This window comes from Rattus rattus, chromosome 2, assembly GCF_011064425.1.
Source record: "Rattus rattus isolate New Zealand chromosome 2, Rrattus_CSIRO_v1, whole genome shotgun sequence".
Taxonomy (NCBI): domain Eukaryota; kingdom Metazoa; phylum Chordata; class Mammalia; order Rodentia; family Muridae; genus Rattus; species Rattus rattus.
In genome coordinates this window covers 226486546-226501430 of record NC_046155.1, presented here as the reverse complement: position 1 = coordinate 226501430, position 14885 = coordinate 226486546, and the positions used below count along the sequence as shown (strand labels likewise).

Genomic DNA, 14885 nt, shown 5'->3' with positions numbered 1-14885 from the left:
AACTGTCTGGGTGAGAGGTTTGAATTAAGAGTTTGTGGTTTGGTTGACTGGGGCTGAAGAGTCAGTTGTGGTAACAAGAGGCCCATACCACTGATGTAAAGGTCTTGGCTTTACCAGGACATTTCTTTTCAGTGTTTGTTATCCTCCATTCTCAGATTTTTCTTCCCCTTGATACTTACCTCATGTTCTTCCCAAGTAAAACCCCCAGATGAGATGGAGCCCGTTTCAAGAACATGATACTAGTGAGATGTCATATCCAAGCTCATCCTCTTGTTCTTCAGCCATAATAACTGAGGTTGCCTTTTACGTTGTCTGAAGACATGTATTTCTGCAGGAAAGGAAACCCTGTCCTGACCCTGCCCATGAACAATTTCCCATGAGCAGTAAGTGTGGCCTCACCCTGATGTCCCATCACAACCATTTATGCCTTACCTGTAGTTCTCCCACAGAGGCCATTATTCCACGATTAGCTCCACCTTCCCGATCCTCTGTAGACACTAAGTACCACTTCCACATCTCCAGGAAAGGGAACCAGCTGCCCAAGGGGACAGATGTGTCTTCTGTTAAAAGGAGAGCTTGTTTCCCATTAAAACATGCATTTCAGAAGGCAGAGTAAGGATCAGTAGGTAGAGAGGTGTAGCTATGGACCTGATAAGGATCTTGGAATATATCTTTGGAATACTGAGCTGGGAAAAGTGTAGTGGTCATGAATCTACTCTTACTCCTTCACAGCTCACCTTTCCTGGATACCAGCTTTGTCCCTAGGGCTCAGGAATCCCAAGCAAAAATGTATCTGCTCCTATGAATGTGCTCGAGCCCTGAGCAGGAACTGCGTTCCTATGTTCTGTATTGTCAGGGGACTAGACTGAAGCTCTGATGGACCAGCTGCTACATGTGACTCCAGTGTGTCCAGTGTGTGCTCCAGTGACTTCAGTCCTCCAGAATATCCACATGGCAGAGATGCTGGAAAGAAAATGAATGTCAATAGCCTAGCACAGTGTTCCCTTGGTGTAGGTTTATATGCTGCCACCTTGCTCTTTGATTTGCTTCCAGGATATTCTAGTAGAAAGAAGGGCACGATTACCCTCACTGTGGTGTCTGGACCCCAGCCACCGCCTCTCCAAAGATCATCCAAGTGAAGCTTCTGGACTCCTTCCAATTGACCCTTGAGTCTACTGTGATATTCGGGTATAGCTTTAGTCTACAGATACAAACTACTAAGTTTCACTTCTCTACCCTTATTGCTTATTTTTTCTTCTATTTTCCTTTCCATTTGCTTCTCACTCTGTTTCTGAACCTTAAAGCTTCTGTTTCTTTGGTTTTTGTTTGTTTGTTTGCTTGCTTGCTTGCTTTTTGTCTGGTTTTGTTTTTAAATTCTGCTCATCGTGCACGTTGAAAAACTCTTTAGTGACTCAATACATTTCTAAATGGTGTCTTCACTGTCAGCTTGCTCCTTCACTGCTGCCACAGGTATATTCCACACATGCCCCATACCCCCGTCACTGTGATCTCTTTTTGACTAGGACAGATAGAAAACACCAGGATCTTGTAGAAAATATGAAAGCATGGTTTATTTGGAAGCCTGTGTGTGATGTGTTCATTAAAATTTAGAACTAAGCCTGGTGTGAATAAAAAGATGCTAAGGAGCTGGATAAGTAGGTTTCCTTAGCAATGTGAGCAAGGTACATAAGAGTTCGATGGGCACTGATGGGACAAAGGTAGAATCCATGTTTCCATTGTTACACTAAAGACACAAACAACCCTTCCTGTTCTCTTAAAAGCACACATCGCAACGGGTGTCATGGGACTTGATATTCTAATTTCAGATCACATGTCCTCAAAGCCAAACTGTGTTCCACTTTATGACCTGTCCTGCATATTTTGTGTGCTGCTTCAAACTTCCAAGTGTGTTCTGGGAAAATCAAACTGTTGGGATCATCTGTTATTCTAGCCTATTTCTGCTAGTGTAATGCTTAGAAAGTTGAGAAAAGTAATATGCCCATTTAATAAATAGAAAATCTTTATTATGATACAGCGTCATCAAGATTATCTGACAAAAGGCAGTAACAAGCCAAAGGAAAACACTTTTACAAGAAGCAAAACACCTTGAAGAAGCACACACGTTACAGTGAAGATATTTTTGCCCTTTAGGTACAGGGTAGTAGGCGTACATCTCCAATTCTGAACAATTATATGAGCTAATATTCTATTTATTCTGGAAAATTCATAATCAGGATAAGAGTAGGCATTCAGTAATATTTTAATCAGTGTTGAAGGTGTTCACCAAATGTCTCAGACCAAAACCCTAGAATCAGCTTGCCTGTTATAGCATTCGAATAGGCAAATGTTGCCTCATCTATTCTGGCAAAAGAACAACAAAAGGCTCTGAACGTACGAGTCCCATAATGATGAAAGATGGATGTAAGTACTTCAAGTTTTAAAGAACATAGGAAGAAATATGCATTCTCTCATTGGCTTCCCAATTATGGAGACCCATCTACTTAGCATCTGTTGTGTGCTTTGAGTTTTGAGATAGGTCTCTCTATTTAGGCCTAGAATTTATTGGCTAAATCAGGCTAGCCTGGGCTTAAAGACCTGGACCACTACGCCCAGCTATACACTGCCTAATTTTTCTTCTTCTTCTCATTCTGTTTCTTCGTAGTGAAAACATGGAACCCAAGACATAAATTCTTGAGATCTCTGCAACAAAGATGCTCAAAAATAACTTGGAAAGCAAAGGCGAGAGTTCTTGGAAAGGAATTCACTACACTGGGCAGTAGAATGTGGGAACACATGAGGAGCACAACTCTGACATGGGAGCTGATGTTAAATTCCAAACTCATGATGCTTTGGCTATTTAGAGAGTCTAAGATGATGCTTTTTGGCTGAGAAACCAGCAGCTTCGACATGAAGAAAGCAAATTAAAATGACTGAACATAAGGCACAAACAAAGATATTTAAAGGGAATATCATCCCACAAATAACAGAAGAAATAAAAATAACAAGAACAATTTTCTTTTCTTTGTGTGTTAGAAAAGGTAGGGTCAAGATGGAATAACTGGGTTACATGTATGTGAATGTTACATGTGTGGATATTACATGTATGTGGATATTACATGTATGTGGGTATTACATAATACTACACATGAGGATCATAAGGAAGAGATGCTAACAAAAATATAAAAGTTTAAATGCATGAAAATAAAATTAAGCAGAATTGACAAGCAGATAGTGGAGACACTCTGGGTAGACTTGAGTGTTGTTATATACTAGAAGACCATGAAACTCAAGTAGCTGTGGAAAAACTTTTTAAAAATATATCTGAAATATTCTAAATATTGCCTTTTCAACCTTACATTTTAATAACAATGTGCGCAGGTTTATAAAAACGGACCTTTTACTGTCACGCATTGCTTGGTGACCATTTTTATACAATGCACTTTCGAATTACTTCATTAATAACATTCTCGTATCATAAAATATCTGAAAAATAAATCCCACTTAGAAGAATTCCCATCGAAGCTACACATGAGAAACATCAGACCACAGACCCAACCTCCAGAGAAACACTGGTAACCGTGGTATGGAGAACATCACTGGTACATAAAAATATTTATACTATATCCAAAAGACAGTTTTCTAGTGACAGCTAAATTGACATTAAATGGCACGAATTTCATAATCACATGTATACAAGAAACGCAGGAAAACACAGTCAGTTACTAGTTCCAGGGACTCCTGTGACAATAGGAAAAAAAATCTAAACCAGTAATAGTTGCTATGAATACATCGTTAAGTTCAAAGATAGATTCGTTTCCATAGCACATGGGAGAAACAGTGGCACCGCATTGTACTGAAACTGAAACTGAATCTTAGAAGTCTGACTGGTTGATAGTATTTGCTACAGTAAATGGAAGGTAAAACCTGGCAACACGGCTTGTCCTCTTTTGCTGAAGGGCAGCGGAGAACCTGGTTGGCACAGTGCAAGTGAGTTCACAAACGGCCTGACACTCCTTGTTATCTTTCCTCTCTCCAAAAGTATCTGTACATAAATACGGAATCTGTGAAGCACGCTCACCTTGTTCAAGGCCCTGTGCTTATATATCATCTTGCTTCTCTTTTTTTCTCCCCTGTAACTTCTAATGGCGCTCTTTTTGGTGATGACTTTGCTCATACTTTCCTTTTCCTTAAACACAGGGAATCACAGAAATGCAAAAGGTTACTGTGCCTTTATCCCGGGTGACTACAGGCTGGCAATGGATCACAGCAGTGGAAAGGGACCCTCATAAGGTCAGTCCCTGGGTCTTCCTTAGTCCAGGAGTCTGCAGACTCAGCACAGTCAAGGTCTGAGATGGGAGCTGTTGTCCGAACCTACCCCCGCCTCCTGCCCTCTCTCCATCCGCTCACTAGGATGATGAACTTATGATTCAGTTGGCACCATCGCAGGGCCTGCTTCACTTCTAGTTTTACCACGGGAGTGTGGGCAGATATATGTATGCACGATTGAGCAAAAGAAGAGATTATTTTTGTTGATTTTATTTTTACGTTTTATTATTTTTTTCGATAAAAGTTACATACCATATGGAATTGTGCTTTGTCATAATTCCCTTTCTTTCTAGAGGTTTTTGAATAATTCAAGAGTCACAATCCTGGCCAGGACTACTGTTCAGTTGGCATCGTCCCTCTCCTTCTTTAAGGCAGCCGCAGCATTTTTTTTTCTTCCCTGCAGACCACGGTCCTCCATCCCCATGCCTCACCCTGCTTTCTACACATTTCTGGAAGGGTTGACAGTCCTTGGCATCTCTGGCTTCTTCACGCACACTCCCCCCCACTACAGGGTGGAAGAGCTCTGCTTGTAGTCCCTCAGAATGACAGAGGCGTAGGTCACATTTGGAGGGGTGCAGAGGACCGACTCAGATACGGGGGAACTGGGCACTGAGCTGCCAGAGGCCACGGAATCTCGGAAAGGAGAAGGAGGCGTCAGGGCAGGAGAATCCTCAGGGGTCAGCTTGCTGGCTGCGGGCAGGTCCTCCTCCTCTTCCAATTCATCTTCTTCAGTGTTCCCTTCGCGCTCGTACACGAACTCCTGCAGGAGCTTGAATCTCTCACTGTCATCATCGTCATCCTCCCCAGGAGGGGAGATGGACTCCTCCCGGAAGGTGCTCAGCTGCAGGGGCAGCATCTGCAGGTGTTGCGGGGGAGGCGGGGGCGGGTACAGAGAGCGCAGGCTGTTTCCTGGTGTCCCCGGGCCTGCCAGCACCGCGTGGAAATCTGGAATCCCCGAACCGAAGTTGGTGACCACGCCTTGCAGCTGGTCCATCAGGGATTTGGGCTGCTGTGGGGGCTGCTGAGGGGGCGGCTGCTGTTGCTGCTGCTGCTGCGGGAGAGGAGGAGGCAAGCCCTTGGGGATGACGGAATCAGCCAGGAACAGGGGGGTCTCTTCTGCGGTCAGATGGGGTGGCAGAGGTGGTGTGGTGGCCACGGGTGGCCCGCGTCGGTGCACCACCATAGAAGGGCTGCTGGGAGGGCTGAAGTGAGCAGAAGGGGTATTGTCCTCTTCTTCTACATTGTAAAGGGTCTTGGTGCTGGCATCTGAAAAGGTCAGGCTCTTGCCAGAGCCTTGGTAACTTTTAGTGAGGGGTTTGATTACGGCTGTTTGGTTACAGGCCGTCTCGTTGGTCTTCACGTGCACAGAGAGGCGCTGCCACACGTGCTGTCCCTTGGGCGCCTGTCTTCCACCTGGTTCAGACCATGACACAGACTTGCCGTTAGAACTATGAATAAAATAGAAATGGGTTTATTTACACATGGATCCTGCACAGAGGACAAAATGCTTCTGAATTCTGTTCACCACAACGCTGGACAATTCAGCCGAACCCTCTACCTCAGCAGCTTCCCCATATAGTAAACGAAACACTGGCAACTGCAGCTACCCTAGGTTGCCTTTGAAGAGGGCGCCAAGGCGTTGAGCTCATGCTAAGGACCCAAGAAAAGTCACTGGCGAGAAAGCTCAGTCTGTTGGGGCTACAGCATTTTCATTTAGTTATACAATTTCCCCAAGCACACTGGCCCTCCAGCACCATCCACTTTCCAATAATGAAAAGAGTCCCTTTGATGGCAGGTAATGAAATGGTTAACAATTAATAAAAATTAAAATTATCTTTGATCATAAGACTGAAGGATTATCAAACAGAAGAATAAAAATGAAAGTACAAGACACACACACACACACACACACACACACACACACACACACACACACACATACACTCTCTTAAGTTTCCCATAGACAATACAATACAGAGATTTAGTCTTTGGGACAAGTTAAGACCCACATATAAACCTACTCTTGCTGTGCTGTGGGATTCCTGAACTAGAAGGTCTCAATTGCTAATTCTGGTTTGTATTTTCCCATTACAAGCATGCACATAGACAGGACACTAGCACAAAGGAAGCAAGAACAGACAAGTAGAAAAACAAACAAACAATCAAATATTCGAGTGGCTGAAGGATTTCATAATTTCCTATTTTCCCTTTTTAATATTAAAACCTTATTTCTGGCTCACATAAAGGTTCAGCTTCTCAGCCGCTAATAAGGTTTACCCTAGGAATATTCAAATGAGCAGGCACATTGGGAAAGAAATAGGAAAGGCTAGCAAACACATTACCCACAGCTCACATTAATCCTTCTGCCAACTTTGATGCAAATGAGACAAAATTAAGATCCTACAAAGCATTGGTCCCTAGGACAAAGGACCCTGCTTGGATCTTTTCCTATTTATCCTTGCTAAAGAAAAGTTCTAGAACACCACCTTCCTTCCAACCTTCTCGGTTGTCATGGCTTGGTTCGTAAATGCCTCTTAAAAGCTCTGGTATTGAGAATTTGCTTTTCAGCAGCAATTGAAGGGGAAAGAGAGTTTCCTGGCCACCATTAGGCGAGCTGCTTTGATTAGCCTCATGCTCTGTACCAAGATGCTGCCCCTTGGCACAGGTCCAGAAAGCACAGTGAATAGTGACTGTGGGCTGAACCCCTTGAAACCATGAGCTAAAATAGATCACCCCTCTGTTCAGTTGAGTTTCTCAGATACTTTGGCACAAGAATACAAAGCTAACGCATCAGCTTTAATCCTTCTGAAACCCCAAGAAACCAACCAAGGAGAAAGTCACTCTGAAAAAGAAAACACAAAATTTTCTATGTCAACCAGAAATTCTACTCATTCTGCATATTGCAGCAGTTCAGATCTGGCTTTTGAGACTATGCTGATTTTCTATATAACTTTTAGCAGATGGCGACACCTTACCATAGCATTCTATTAATAAAAGCAGTGCTAATACTTTAAAAGAAGTCATTTTCTTTATTTCTATTTTTTTCCTTTTTAGGAGTTTGCTTTTTCTTTAGACCTACCAAAGCAACAGAAAAAGGAACACAATAAGAACAAAGTTGTGACATGAAGAAAAAAGTGGAAAATGAACATTCTTTCTTAGGTGGAGGTGTGAAATAGACTTTCCCACATTACAGTCTTGTGTTTGAAGTGGGGGGGGGAGCAGAGAAGGATCGCTATGACAATGGTTTATTGGATCATTTTAAAAAACAAGAATAAAGGCTTTGAAACATACATATGGTTCTTGGAATACTTATAATGAGAATAATGTCCAACATTTCACATTTTATAACTCTGAAAAGTGAAATGAGACTAAGAAATTGAGATTTGTTTTAAAGTCTGATACTGTGTATATATATATATATGTATATATATGCATATATATATCACCTCAAAAATAGATATGACAGCTAAAATACTGACCTTTTTATTTATGGGGAAAAGGTCATTCCCAATGACAGATTGCATAGTCACCCCTAAAACTAGCTTCAAGGTATCCTTGCATTTTGGGAAAACCCTGATGTTTTCCTATAGACTACAATCAGCTGTTTCATCACTGTCTAAAGAGCCACCCAGGGCCTCATTTTGGACCATGTTAACAGTATCTTTTGATAATCACGCAGACAGCTATAATCCCAGTTTAGTTCTATTTTAATTGAAGACAATTTTTAGTCTTGTGATGGGTGATTTTCACCATCACTGTTAAAATTGGTAACATTACTTCCATTCAGAGTCTTGCTCTAAATTATGCAAAAAAGTCCTATTTAATTAGGAAACAAATATCATGCCCCAGGACATTTGGTGGATTATAAAAATTAGACTATCCTTTTTTCCCCAAGGACAAAACAAATCGCCTTTAAAAAAAAATCAAAGACACTGGAGGAAATGCATCATTGCACAGACATTACAGCACAGGGCACTAACTGTTCCTTTAGGAACACTCACTTCTCATGCGTGGTCCGCAGATAATCTGAAGGGTCTACAGATCTACATGCTCTCCATGCACTGTTTATAGACTGAACAAATAAAATTTTATAGGAGAAAATGTACCACTCCTTTTAAATGCTTGTGAACAGTATTGTGATAAATTATCACTAAGTACAAAGGCAACTACATTCTTAGATGCTCTCGCTGTCCTCTATAATCCAGTAAACACTAATAAAGGTAATTACAGTCACTGATTCAGCTAAAGACCCAATCCTGTTTCCTGGGAAAAGGGAGCATCCTATTTCTGAAGAGGCTAGAAACTCGATATTAAGAAGAGAAAAATACATAAACTTTAATGTATCACAAAAGAATAAAATACAAATATAAACATTTGAAATGAAAGCATTGTTTAAGTGCAGACAGCAGCATTTTCGGCGTTTCTTAATTTCTTTCTTTTTCCTCTTCCTCTTCTTACTCTTATTCTTCTTCCTTTTCTTCTTCCTCTTCTTCTACCTTTATTTAATATTTTAATTTTACGAAAGAGCTGGAAGCTTATCACAAGTAACAGGAAGCTTGCTTGCCGAGTGTGCAGGAAGGTCTAGCTTTGATCTCTAGCCCTGCATATACCAGGCATGGTAGTGATACCTGCAATCTTTAGCATCAGGAAGTTGAGGCAGGAGAGTCAGAAATTCAAAATCTTTTGCTACATTGCAAGTTCTAAGTAATCCTGGGCTACACATGATTCTGCCTCAAAGCGGGTGGGAGCAAACCAAGTGATCTGACTTAGAAAACTCTACATAATTGTCTCAAAGCACTCTAACTTTCAAAGACAGACCTTAGGCTCAAAGTAACCCATTTCTTGAAGATAAAATACTGTGGGTCAGGGCTAAAACTACGTGGTTACATATTATTTATTGATAATGAAATGGTCAATGACATAACAAACCTACCTTGAGCCTCTCTGGTTATAGGGCTATAAAATAATGGGCCTGTCCCGAGAACACAGAGCCCTCCCCACCCTCTCACCGTCTTTGGAGTAAAAATGTCTGAAACACCAGGAGCTTTACAACTTGTCAGGCAACCTTGAGAGAGAGGCTTGGCGCTGAGCTGGTGTTGGGCTGAAGCACTCTTTGGCATGATTGCTTAGCTTTGCACACCACCTGTTCTCTATTTAAGCCATGACCTTAAGTCAGGGCAAAAATATGGACTTGGGTAATCAGTGAGTCTCCTTGTCCCCATCTCAATGAGGCTGCACTGGATAAATCTCCTTCTCTCGATTTCACTATTTAAACTGGCTCTTAACTGGCTCCTCCAGGACAAGTAGCTGAAGTTGATTCGTTGGGCGCACAGGCTGTGACCCTAAGTCTGGTGATAATAAGACTATAGGAAGAGATGAAGAGGGGAAAACCATGTTTCATTCTCCCATGCAGAACAGAATTGACAGGTCTGAGACTGTGATCCAGGAAGTAATAGGTTGAGGTTTTTGCCTTGATTTTCTTCCATTAGCTTGGGGTCACAATCCCCCCAAACAAAGCAAAGCAAAACAAAACAAAACAAAATATTACCACTCTAGAGAGTAGAGAGAAGTTAAAGCATCTTGTCTACTCACAATTACTTGTAATATGGAGAATCTCAAAGTAGTAAATAAGTTGCATTTGTATTTCACGATAATCTATCACAAAAAAGATATTAGATATGGGAGTGGGTCATATCAACAGATTATTGTATCATTGGCATCCAGAGTGAGCCTGCCTGCTTTATTTGTTTCTGTAAGTGTTGGTTACATGAGCAGATTACATGCTCTCTGTTCCAGAGATCTCTAAAATGAGAAGAAAATGTCAGTGTTGAGGCTGACATTAAGGCAAGTCCTCATTGCAAGGCTTAGGAGCCTCCCAGCAGTGTCAAGAGAGCCCCAGGAAAGACAAAATCTCCCCATAAGCAGGAAAAGCTCCTACTTGAGAACCTGGGAAGTCAAGCATTTGTCTTCTATAAAAAAGGGGGAAGTGGCCCCATTGAGATGGCACTTGCTGCTAAGTCCTACGACATGAGAATAAAGAGTGTGCTCAAATGATGGAAGGAAAGAACTGGGTCTGATGAGTTGTTACCTGACTTAGTATATGCTCTCTTTCCCCACCTTTCTCTCTCCAAGATCACTCACTAGTGACTAATGGAATGAAATGAAAGGGAGAGTCAGGAAATGCCTGGGTGTTCCAGTAGGGAGAGAACGACTCAGCATGAGCCGATTCTCTGAGTCACCAGCATTAGGGTAGCCTTCCTATTATTGCCCCAAAGCTGCACTTTGATGTGGTCCCAACTCTGGGAGTCTATCCATCCTAATATCTAGTGGAGCTATCCATCCTCTCACCTGCATACTCATCAACCAGATGACACCAGACGGAAGGTTGGTCTTGCAGATTCTTAGGCATCGGGACTATTTAAACCATTTGAGATAGGCTTCTGTTTTCCCAGGAAAACCCAAGTTACTTTCCATATTGACACTAGTTCCACTACTTGAAATGTTCCAGAAAAAAAATCAGCATATTTAGCATAATCTCTTCACCATGAAAGACTAGGAACCTAGTTAAGCCATCTTGCCTATTGACCGTTACTCACAATACGGAGACTCTCAAACGCACTTTTGCAGGTGAACGAACTCTTCTTATGTGAGAACTCCATAGTTTCTGTAGATAGGTAACCTTGTATAGCATTGTAAGTTTGCTTCTTCCTCTCTCTGAATTCTACCCGTAACATTGGCTAGGCACAGAACCATTGTCTGAATGAAATACATAGTTTCCAAAGTCAAAATATTTGACTCTTACTTAGTAGTCTGTAGATCAACTGATCCCTAGATCTTCAAGCTTCATGATACAGGATGAAGGACAACATACAGATCACACACACACACACACACACACACACACATACACACACACACACACACACACATACACACACACACACACACATACACACACACACACACACACACACCATTTTGTTTTTCAATAACTTCATGGTTTCTTTAAGGAACCAATAAAGTAAAAATATATACAAAGTTCAATTTTATCAAAATCAATGAAGCATGGAGATCTCTAGAACTTTGTTCTCAGCCTGAGCGCTTACTGTTCTGACAAAATTACCGAGTCCTTTCCAAACTGCAAGAGAATTCAGATGGTTATTGAACCAAAGTTTGAAAAGGTCTTTGGGTTTTATTCATTTACTAGCTGATGAAAGAAATTCTCATGTTGAAGACAGTGTTCTTGCCGAAAACGTGGGTTTGGTTCCTAGAACCCAATAGGGCATCTCACAGCCATCTATAACTCTAGGTCCAGATGATCTGACACCCTCTTCTGGCCTCTCTGGGAATCTGTATTCAAATATATAAACAGACACATATACATAGACTTACAAATTATTATAAATGATAAAATGTGTGTACCAGGAAATTGTCCTTGTAGTGGTATCCCATGTGTGGTAAGAATCATTTAGGAAACACAGGTAGGAATATATCGTGTTACTTATGAAGTTCAGGTCAAACACTGTCATTTCTTTTATGCTCCCCTCTGCCAGATTTGGATTTCAATTGCCAGTCCTTTGCTGAACTTCGGTCCTCACAGTCTGCCTGGCAAATATAGAGCAGGTGTGTTGCTCTGCCTAGATTATTCCTCAGGGGCAGGGGTGACAGAGACAGACCGAAGTGACCCAGTTTACCTCTTATGTTAGTCTGTTTGCATGCTCTTTACAAAAATCAGTGGATACTGAAGGTTAAAGAAAGGACATTTTTTTATTTTCTTTTTACCAGGACAACCATAACTAAAAATATCTGGCTTTAGTCTGAGGGATACAAGTTGAAAGCCACTGATTCTTTCTGTTCCTTCACAGTTTGAAGACAGGAGGCTGGAATAGCCTGTTCTTAAGTCCCCAACAACCCACCTGTTAGCTTCGCTGATATGTATATTTTTCTCTTCTTTAATCATCACCAAAGAAGTGTATTTGGGTTGTACTTTTGGTCATAGGAACTCACCTTTAAGTCAGGAACTGTCAGTTGATTTTTCTTTAGCCCTGCTGCCCTGACAGGGCAAACACATCCATCCCTATCAATCTCTTTTGACAGGCAGCCAGCAGCTGTCACAAATTAGCATCCCCTTGCTGTGTCCTTGGAGAGACTCACCCACAGTGCAAGAAATATTTACCGCCTTTAGACTTGGAAGAATGTCAAGGAGGGCATCCAGCTATGGTACAGTGGCTCTGATAGTGGCTTCCCGAGTGCCACACTACAGACACTGGCATGGCTACCCAATGTGTCCTTCCTACATCCGGATGATTGTTTTTGTGGAGGCTGCATTGTGTGTATATAGGATTCTACAGGGTAACAAGAGGAGGCAGTAGACTTCCTGGTACACTTCACTGAGGAAAGGGAAGAGGCAGCATGGCTCCATTTACCAGTCCCTGCTGCCAGTTCGGTACCAAACATTGAAAGGAATTGGGCTCTTCTAGCTGAAGAGCTACTCAAGCCACAGACACCTCATCAGTGGGTTCCCTCGTGCTGCAGGAATGTGTACCTTTGACTCTCCCAGGCGTTTGGAGGGCTGTAAAGGAACAGCTGATCAAAACCACAGACTCCGTGCACAATGAATCGAACATGGTCTAGGTGCTTTGGTTAACTTAAAGAGACACTGTCAAGGAGCTAAAGGTCAAAAATTGGACCAAACATGCAAAGTTTTTATCTGACTTGAGCGTCTGATAAAAATCATACAGAATGCTGGGGAAACTGTTTTCACTTGTTTACTTGTTTATAAAAATTCGCTTTAAGTGGGACTCACAAACCTTTCGTTTTGTGTTCCCTGGAGTGTGGGAGACGCCCGGCAGTGGTTCATGTTGGCACCCGCCCTCGCACACCCACATTGTGGGACTTTTCCATAAATTTCAGCTATGGCTTTTACTTCAATGCAGACGCGATTATTTCAAACATTTGTGCAACAGCGCAGGGAGTGGGGAGGCAAAAGGAAAGGAAAAGAAAAAAAAAAGAAAAGAAAAGGCTCTGTTTGCCAAGAAGAAGCTGACAAATTTGTTGAGGGGAAGATTCACTTTTGAGCTCATGAGTGGGAGTCACAGACCAAAGTGAATCCTTAAAGCTTGGGGACAGTGCTGCATTGGAACAGAAAACAAGCAGAAAAAAACTAACGGCTTGACAGTGTCCTTTTAAGAACGATGGACGATTGGATAAGACAGTCGTGCAAACCACGGCACGTCCATGAGTCCCTCATTCTTGATGGCATGCACCACAATTGGTTCCATGTTAGAAAGTGGAAATACCCAGGAGAGAGAAAGCAAGGGGCAAAACACTGTGTTTCCATGCAGCTTTTCTTACACATTCACTGCAGTGTGGGGGTTTTCAAAGCTGCGCATGTGCCGACGGACACTGGCTGCTGGGCGAGAATTCTGGCTGCCTCTTCCTGAAGATGGAAAAGAAAAAGCAAGGGGTTAAACAGTATGTGCACAGCTATTGTGACTCCACCACTCAGGAGGTGCCCGGTCCAGAGCAGGGCCAAGCTTGGCTCCTGAACCTTCCGGTATGTCTCTGCCTCTGCGTCTTGCTTGGAACGAGCAGCAGTGACTGGTTCTTCCTGCCGGGGCTCCTTTCTCAAAGCAACATCAATGGATTCACTTTTACATCACAGAACCAACTCTTTCCCATGGATCTCTCCTAGTCTGATTCTTTCCCTTCACTGCGGACAGTAGACAGTCATGTGGGTTGACTTTCTACCACAATGCCTCTTGATGGACATTTGTAAATTTATATCTGAGCCCATGGCTTTCCTATTCATTTTGCATTGTATACCATATTATTCTATCACAAAGGCATGGCTGTCATTTCATTTAAAGTCTCACGTGTTTTCTCTTGCACTCATAAGATTTTATATGTATAAGAGTGGAATGTCAAGAGACCCACCTGCTGAGGTTGGAGGACTCTGCCATAAGGGGACATAGCATTTCATTCCCTGGCTGTTGATTCCTTACACAAAACGCAGGGTGATATGTCCAGTGTGTCATTCTTGGCAAGAGAGACCACTCGCTAGGCACAGCAAAGTTGATGGGGCAGTCATGTGGATGTAGACTAAAGCTAAGTTGAGTTCCCTTACGCTGAGAAAGTGTTAAGAAAGACCAGTAGCTTAGAAAGTGGTGGCAGGAATGCGATCCTGTTATTATGCCATACAAAAGGGCCCTACCCTGGGAAAGATCTTCAGGCATAAGGTCCTGGGGAAGAACCACCAGCACATGTTCTTGGCAGTGTTGAAGAGGACGGCCGAGTTCAGGGGAAGTTTCTCGATTTAGGAAACTGCGGGGATTTACTTTCTTCAGTGAACTCACACATGTTTTCTATTACGTCTGTATTTGGTCACCTACCCCAATCTTTGGTGATAGCACAGTCGGCATAACCAAAGAGGACCGTGTCAGTTTTCTATCCCATCCAAACAGAAGACTAGAACCTCAGAAGGGAGAGGAAGAGGAGGGAGAAAGAGGAAGGGGAGGAGGAAGGAAGGGAACCATCATGGCTTGCCCAATATTTTAAGC

General features: G+C 42.4%; 1 protein-coding gene across 2 annotated transcripts in view; it reads right to left on the bottom strand.

Annotated features, from left to right (window-relative positions):
• Positions 1 to 2002: 2002 nt before the first annotated feature.
• Grm1 (glutamate metabotropic receptor 1) overlaps positions 2003 to 14885 on the bottom strand; it is a 369265-nt gene continuing 356382 nt past the window's right edge. Inside the window, exons 9-10 of one of the 2 annotated variants that reach the window (XM_032894983.1) lie at positions 13681 to 13765; positions 2003 to 5774 (exon numbers count right to left, since the gene is read on the bottom strand). In XM_032894983.1, the coding sequence (XP_032750874.1) occupies positions 13705 to 13765 (61 nt within the window). In that variant the 3' untranslated portion in view covers positions 2003 to 5774; positions 13681 to 13704. The remainder of the gene's footprint in view (positions 5775 to 13680; positions 13766 to 14885) is intronic. The other variant, XM_032894982.1, reaches the window with a different exon arrangement.